At 36.7% G+C, this 8253-nt stretch overlaps 1 protein-coding gene across 1 annotated transcript; it reads right to left on the bottom strand.

Moving 5' to 3' along the window:
* Positions 1 to 2865: 2865 nt before the first annotated feature.
* Positions 2866 to 7332, bottom strand: LOC107036928. Its single transcript, XM_015255193.1, has 14 exons — positions 7183 to 7332; positions 6936 to 7005; positions 6539 to 6675; positions 6188 to 6328; positions 6052 to 6134; positions 5876 to 5990; positions 5296 to 5463; positions 5031 to 5233; positions 4631 to 4684; positions 4352 to 4478; positions 4138 to 4274; positions 3330 to 3531; positions 3034 to 3236; positions 2866 to 2956 (listed from the first exon to the last, which is right to left on the bottom strand). The coding sequence occupies exons 1-14, from the start codon at positions 7330 to 7332 to the stop codon at positions 2866 to 2868; spliced, it is 1881 nt and encodes a 626-aa protein (XP_015110679.1).
* Between the last annotated feature and the right edge of the window lie 921 nt (positions 7333 to 8253).

Genomic DNA, 8253 nt, shown 5'->3' with positions numbered 1-8253 from the left:
TTTGGCTCCGGGTGAAAAAAAAAAATGTTTATTTCTGCATTTCTGGGGCAAGTGCATTAGGCGGGCCAGAAAATACAGAATCGACTTTCACTCGGCGGAAAAATTCGATTTTGGCGAAAGTCGACTTTCCCCCCGAGAAAAGGCTAAAAATGGCACAAAATTATCTCTCAATCCACTGTAAATATCTGAATTTGTGGATTCAGGAAGCTTGTCCGAGCACTCCCTTTCCCAAACCTTCTGCCCAATCAATTTGCGTTAACGACTCGAAATTCAATAACCGGAAAAGCACCTCCGAGCGTACGGGACACACAACGATCACTTGGCCATCAATTTTCCTTTTATCTTTTATTCATCCCTCACTCTTCATCCCGATATACACATGGGCACAATCAGAAATGGATCCACTTGTATACAACAACAAGGGACAACACACGCTGTTTTTTTGTTTTCATCATGTGCAATTGTAGCGTGAGGAATGTTGGGTGAAAATAAAAGCGCAAAAAAAAGGGGGAACGAGAGGAAATGGAAATAAAAAGAGTGGGAAAACCATTTCCATGAGTACTTTGTCAGTGTCGAAATAAATCATCTGAACATCGATCAAGCAGTTTTACGCTCAACCCACATGGGTAATATGCAGTATATCGCTTCATACAATTTGTGTGTCGTCCCGTCATTTTTCTCTCGGTTTTACGCACTCGGAAGCCGGGGGTTGGACCAAGAAAACGGCTCCATAGAATTAACGGAAAGTGGATAAAAGGTTTTGCCATGCTCCCTGAGGAATAAAAGACGCTAGAAATGTCTTGAGGATTTACTTTTTCTTTCTAGGATTTGTTGTCATCAGTTCATTCCTAAGTTTTTGCCCCGAGGGAGAAGAATGAAAGATCATCACTTCGTACCTGTCATTTGGATGACAGGCCATCGATCACATGTTTAGTCCTCTCATGAGGAATGACAAAAGTTTTATTCAATTATTTTCTCTATTTTTAATGAATTAATATCGTCAAGAATTATTTCAGTAGCGAAGTGGTCAAACGGTTTAAGTCGATTTTGACTACTCATGAAACTTCAATGAATATCTCGCAATCTAAGGCAGATAGCAAAATTTCTGTCATGACCTTTTCGGTAGAGCTCATTGATAGCTTCAAAAAAGATATATACGAAAATTTAGCTATCTCCCTTAGATTTTGAGATATTCTTAGAAAACTCAGCTAAGAGCTATGTCGACTTAAACCATTTGACCACTTTGCTGCTGATGTACTAATCAACTAAATAAAGAATGCAATAAGTCGTGAGAGAAGGAAAACATTTCAGAGAAAATGTCCTGTACAATCGATAATAATTACCTGCACTAGCGAGGATATCCCTGTTTTCCAACAATAAAAACAAAAGAAATTTTATTTTGCGGAGTTTAAGCTCGACTGATCATTTGTGGAGTCGTCAATAATAGAATACGATGGTTTAGAAATCGAGTGGGAATTCTAGTGCATGAGAGGCAGAACAAACGGGGAACAAAAATAGTATAGAAACGTCGTTCATCAATGCCGTTTAACGAGAGCTGCTCACATATTTTTTACCCCCCGTCTCGTATTTTTTCAACAATTTTTATTTCTCCTATCACATTCTCTCTCCCCTATTCTCCATGCCTTTTATCTCTCCACCTGCACTTGAAATGACCACTAATACTCGCAGACTTCGTTAAAGTGCCAATGTGGAGCGAGAAAATTCGACTTTTTACAGGGGGAAACCCTGCGGCTAACAGTGATAGACTCGTTAACAAATAGCGCTGCAATCGATCTGGCTGTCTGTCATTCAAATATTAAAGGTGGTGGTTTTGTTTTTCGCTCTCTATGTACTCTCTGGCGATTAAAAAACTGCCGATAGATAAATAACAGGCATTTTGTTCGTCATCCCTTCACGCCCAAAAATGGAAATTCGAATATTCGTAAATGTTGATTGATAGTGGAACACATAAATCAATCGGATAAATAAAAAAAAAATCTAGGGGATTTTTCATTTCGATTCGGGAATGGAGATGAATGAGATTAATTGCAAAATTAATTGTTGAATTACTCAAAATTAAATAAAACGATTAGAAAAATTCTGATACGGATTTGTTACAATTTTTTTTAATTGTTGATCTATTACTGTGCGCAATAAATTGTTTATGCGCTTTTTATGCGCAGTCCGAAAATGAAAAAACAACTGCCGATAAATAAATAGCAGGTGTTTTGTTCGTGATCCCTTCATTCCAAAAAATGGAATGAGGGAATTATAAATCATTTAGATGAATAAAAAAATCTACAAGATTTCGCATTTTAATTCGGAAATGAAAATAAACGAAATTAATTCCAAATTTAATTGTTGAATTACTCAAACTGAAATAAAACGGCGAGAAAAATTCTAGTGGGGATTCCTTTCCCTTTTTTTATTGTAGATCTTGCTGTGCGCAATTTTCGTGTTCAATCATTAACGAGATGAAGAACACAGTTCCGGTATATTTCATAATCCCCAACAGAGACTCCCGGATGATCAAGCCTCCTGGGAGCACATCTAAAACCCCAGACAATCAATTCATCAAGTTCATTCGAAGTGAAAGTTTATTTATGTGATTTTATGTGCTGTCCAGAAATTGAAAAAAAAAACTCGCGATCGATAAATAACAGCCATTTTCCGCTGTCCAAAAACGGGAATTAGGATATTCGTAAATTGACTGATAGCGGGACCATAAATCAATCCGATAAATAAAGAAAACCTAAACGACTTCACATTTCGATTTAAAAATGAAAATCAACGAAATTAATTTCCAAATCAACTGTTAAATTACTTATTTTTTATTGTTGACGTTACTGCGCGCAATTTGCATGTTTAATCATTAACGAGATGAAGAACACAGTTCCGGTAAATTCCGTAATCCCTGAGAGAGACTCCCGGATGATCGAGCCTCCTGGGAGCATATCTAAAACCCCAGACAATCGATTCATTTGAATATTGCAAAGCGTTGATGAAACAGAGAACAATTGTGCCTGGGCTTACCCACTGACAACAATCTTGTAACTCGTCTTTAATCGCCTCCTCGAGTTCAGCACCACTTTATCCAACAGCTGGTAAAGCCGAGAGACACTATCGTCCGCTGATACGTGCACCAGATAAACTGTACCACCATTCAACGATCTCACTTTCAGTTGGAGCTCATCAATTTCTCCTGTTGGTGAATTTATTTCGCGAACAATCGGAAGCTGAATGCAAAGAAAATTATCAGGAGTGCATCGATGAAAAAAAAAATGAAATTTCCTTGCAATTCGTGAGTTCAAAATTAATTGCGATCTCACCCCATTTTTGGGTTTTTCAATAGTCGCAGATTTCGACCCTCGAACTTTGTTAATTCCGCCCTTCCCCGCGGGTTTATATTCAACGTTTTTATTCACCACATTGGCCTGGTCACGATTGCCCGCCCTGGAGGCAGGTCTTGTCTGGCATCTGCTGCCTGTGACACTTGCAGATCTCGCGCGAGTTCTAAAATCACTTCTAACGCTGAAATTAATCTTCCAATGATGATTTTAGTGGATGAAAGGGTTTAAACGAGTTGATATCGCGGTATTTTAATTAGAATCTTTTCTGCATTTCAGGTCGAGAAGAATGAGGAAATAAATGTGTGAATTCACGAATGAAAAAATTTCATACGGGTTAAATTTTTTTCATTCGTGTTACTGCCCTTGAGTATCTAATCTTGGGGGTCGTGAGCTTGAAGACACTCCAAACAGTAAAATTATAATTGAAATAAATAATTCGATGATGATTTCAGTTAAACGAAAGGTTTAAACTAATTTAAATTAAGGCATGTCAACTAGAATTTTCTCTACTTTTCAGATAAAAAAGAATGATTCTCATGAACTGGAGATTAAAAAAATAATTCAAGTTTCCCTTTAGTAGACTCGAAACAATCAGATTAAAATTTATAATTCAAACATCTGATTACATAAAGAAAATGGCTGTACACCTGACGAGCCTTTCCGGCAATTATCGATAATTCGAATGAGAATCAGCAACGATTCCTCAGCAATAACTGCGCACTTCACTCGAGCATTACATATTATTTCTCCATTTTTTGTTGTGGAAACAATAATTATGATTGATAACCTGAACGAGGTGTTGAAGGCCGAACGATAGCTGCTGAATCTAAGGTTCTTCGCGGCATCGGGTACTTGATGCAAATACTTCGACTGTTCGCGAACGTGTAGGTGACACTCGTTATTGTTAGGGACCAACGAAGCTTTCTAGAACGATTAAAAATTATGAAATGGACCGGAAAATTAAATTTTAATTCGAATCTTGGTGGGAGATCGATGTTTACTTTGTCAGATCTACTTGTCAGCGCAAGTTCAGCATTTATGTGGGACTGGAGATGACTGTCCGAGCAATTGTGATTGTGCGATGCCAAAATTTGAGAGCGCAGGTCGGATAAATCAGATTCTCCCAATCTGTTGTTGAAGGGCATTGGGGGAAAATGCAATTGTATATGTTTGCATAAATATGAACTGAATATGAAGAGAATTTCGTATTTCCAGAATCACGAGGTCTCATTATAAATCAATCAAGAACAGAAGATAATGGAGTAGAAAATTTCGGTTACCTAGCACTCGAGGGGATTTTAGGAGCTCTAATCGTTGACTCCACATTACTGGGCCTATTTGGCAACAAAATGCATGAAAAAATTGTATTGAAGAACTTAACGAATTCAAGAGGACAATTTTATTGGAATTATATTGAATTTTCTAGCTGTTTTGAGTCGATTCGATTCAATAATTGGGGCAGCTAATCTGCGTGGAAATAAAAATATTAAATGAAAAATATTTTATAGAATTTTATTAAAAGTTTTCATTCGATTTTCTAAATAAAAAGTTATGAAAAATCGAAAAAGATGAAATTCTAATGATTTTCTGTAAAAAAAAGTAATGGAGTCTACAAAAAACTACTAGAAAATTCAATAAAAATTCAATAGAAATCGAATTCCCTCCATTCATCCTTCTCACCTAGCGCTGAAAGACATTCTCGGAATACTAGAGCTAGAGTTAATCCTCTGCTTCGGTGTTTGCACTCTCTTGGGTGAATAATCATGATCCTTAACTTTGCACGAACCCGATGAACGAATTTGGGATACTTTACCGAGCTGATAGCCATGACCTGGGTAAACAGCACCTTCACCGAGATACATTTCCGTCTTGTGATCCTCTACCTGAATTTTTTAAACTTGATGATGCCGATAAGATCGATAATTAGTAGACGGAAATGAAGGACCTTGAATGGCACGCCATTGGGGTAATCACGCTGGAGCTCGCTTGGAAAATAACCGTCTAGGATATCTTGGATAAATGATCGCGTCTGGGGATCGGTGTATGGACGCAAGCGACCTTTCTGTACGATAATTCCGTTTTTGTAGAATTTCAGAGTCATGCAGGATGGCGACTGATTGAATCAGTGCAATGTTTCCACAATTTTCATGAAAATTTGGAAAATTAAAATTTAGTCGTTAATTGCGTAATCATTCCGTAAATGTAAAATATTAAAATCGAATATTTGAACATCACTGTTACAAAAAAAATTAAATTTCATGGACAATTGACTAGTAATTTTCACTCGAGTGACATTAAATTTGATTTAAAATTTAAAAAATCATTAAAGTTATGATTTCACTGACATTTCAATGAAATTAATGAATATTAATTAAATAACATTCATTAATTCATCAATATCAAATATATTTACCTGAATTTTTCTCATTTCAATGAATTTTCATGGAATAATTGAGCAGAATTGAAGTTAAAATTTTTTAACAGTGACATTCATTTGAAATAAAAAGTCCAAATCACAAGTTTACTTTGAATGAAGCTAAACCGTGGTTATGATGCACCTGCACCTCATCCTTCCCGACCGATAAATTCAGCTCCTTAATATTCCCCATCAACAGGGCATAATTGCTCGTTATGAAATCACTGAAATGCACAAAAGTCTGAGGAATTATTTTCATTTTAGGCTTGATTCCACCGAATTTACTTGGAGGCTTGTTGGAGGGTCTTCGAGCCGGATTTCGATAGATTATCCCCCACCCAGATTAGCCCATAATCCGCCAGGAATTTCTGGAAATTTGGGAAGCGTTAACGGAGCTTTTGGCGATTTTTCGGTCTTTTACCTCCATTTCACCGACTCTCGCTTCGAATCTCATGCAACGTTTTTGGATTTGCTCGGCGTTGTCAATCTGTGACTGACGTTTTTGCATTTCTCGCTTGTAATGTGACTCCTGATTTCGGGTTTTCACCTCCCACTCTCTCACCTTAATTAATATTGACATTAAAAACCCCGAACTGATCAGGAAACGAGCAATTCAATCGAAAGAATGATCTTTAATCCTGATATTTTAAAACCTATCGAGACATTCGCTAACAAAATCTCTTCTAATTTCAAGCAAAATTGTTGAAGGATTGTTGAAAATTGTTGAAGAATTGAAATCGTTGAAAAATTTATGAGAATAAAAAAATCAGACTTTTCTTTTTAATCGTTCAATCTCCTGCTCCTTTGATTTCAATCTCTCCTCAGCTTTTTTCAGCACTGTCTGCATTCTCTGCATTTGATTGCCAGCGAGATACAGTTGTTTAGACAGCATTCCTATGAGTTCACTCTCTGAACCAGAGTGGAAACCAAAAAAAAAAAACATAAGCTACATCCACTCCTTCGAAACGAGAGCAAGTCGGTGGAATTTTTCAGGAATAAATGAGGAGATAACGTCAATTGTTCACTCATTCAACGATTAATTCAATCGTGAAGGTGAAAATCATGTTTCAAGTTCCACTGTTCGAATTTATCTCCGGCTTTATTCCAATTATTCCGGAGAAGATGCGATACGTCTCCACGAAATGATTCGCTATTAAAATATTGATTACCTTCTTCAACTCTGCAACTTCCTTTCGATATACTCTGCAATTTTTTATTGACGATATCCATGACGGGAATCTAAGTAGATCAATTCAACCAATGATTAATGAGGGAATGGATTACTGATTAATGGGCAATAGTCGCGTAAGAAATTCTCCCATATTTGAAAAAAAAACCAACGTGAAATTGATAAAAACGCTTCCACTCGCGAATAGAAAACGACAAATTACTCAGCGAATTATATCCATCACTCACTTTTGGAGAAATAAATTGGTCAAGCCCGCAATATCTTTTGTACTCCGAATAAAACTGTGTCTTGAAGTTTTTTGGGTTAAACTTGACGTTCGGACTCGATGTTTTCACTGAATAATTTTGCAGGTGCTTCTGCTGGCTGATCGCGCTCATCGTGTCTCAAGAAATCATCGAGATCTCCCTAGAGTATTCGTAACATTTTTGTTTCAAATTCCCCGAGAGTTTATGGGTTTGTGAGATTGATTTTTCGTCCAGTGAAACGTCAGTTTGATTACAAAAAAACTGCGTCAAACTTCAAGGGCTTTAGTTTTATCCGAATTTTTATGAATTTGAATTGACGCGCATGTTTCGCTTTCATTTGCGCATGCGCGAGCATGACGTTATTATTTTTAAATTGATTTTTTCGGTATTAATTATGTTATGAAGGGGAGATCAATAAAATTTGCGGAAAATGTGCAATTTCAAATGTTTTTTACAACTAAAGTCAACGAAAAATTTCAGATTACTTCAAGTGCTTTTCTTTTATCCTCATTTTTTATGAATTCGAATTGAGGCAAAAGTTTCATCTTCATTTGCGCATGCGTGAGCATGACGTCATTATTTTAAAATGGATTTTTTTTTGTAATTAATTATGTTTTCAATTAACGATTAACGCTACTAGTGGAAAATGTGCATTTTCAAATGTTTTACTATTAAATTAAACTAAAAATGTCAAATCACTTGAATTTTTTGCCAAACTTTAAAATTTCGGAAACAAAAAAAATTTTTTTTATAGATAAATTTCTAGAACTCTGCGGAACGCTTAACAATTTTCCAGAAGTTTTCATCGTTGATTATCCTGAAAAAAACGCCGAAAATTTTCTACAATTATCGGAAAAACCGGGGAAATTTCTAGAATTCCGACAGATGGCGTCGCGGCATAAAGACATTCTCCCGAAGAAGTCCCTCGCATTTAAAATTGCCGCCAAGTGCAGTCCCGCATAATCCGCGGATATTGATTCGTCCCTCCCATCCCCACCAGCCATTGCCTGGCCATCGGCCATAGTACTGCGCGTCATCACGTGACATCGAGTG

The sequence above is a fragment of the Diachasma alloeum genome, unplaced genomic scaffold (assembly GCF_001412515.2).
Source record: "Diachasma alloeum isolate Michigan unplaced genomic scaffold, Dall2.0 Dall_scaffold_00212, whole genome shotgun sequence".
In the NCBI taxonomy this organism is placed as follows: Eukaryota; Metazoa; Arthropoda; class Insecta; order Hymenoptera; family Braconidae; genus Diachasma; species Diachasma alloeum.
The sequence above is the reverse complement of the archived record's forward strand: the minus strand, read 5'-3'. Positions and strand labels throughout refer to the sequence as shown.

Bases quoted from the DNA above. Each gene is read 5' to 3' on its own strand.
- LOC107036928 (XM_015255193.1), bottom strand. From the start codon at position 7,332: ATGAGCGCGATCAGCCAGCAGAAGCACCTGCAAAATTATTCAGTGAAA. The intron at 7,006-7,182 runs GTGAGTGATGGA...TGATCTACTTAG, and splicing joins ACCAATTTATTTCTCCAAAA to ATTCCCGTCATGGATATCGT. The intron at 2,957-3,033 runs GTAAGCCCAGGC...CTGGGGTTTTAG, and splicing joins TACAAGATTGTTGTCAGTGG to ATATGCTCCCAGGAGGCTCG.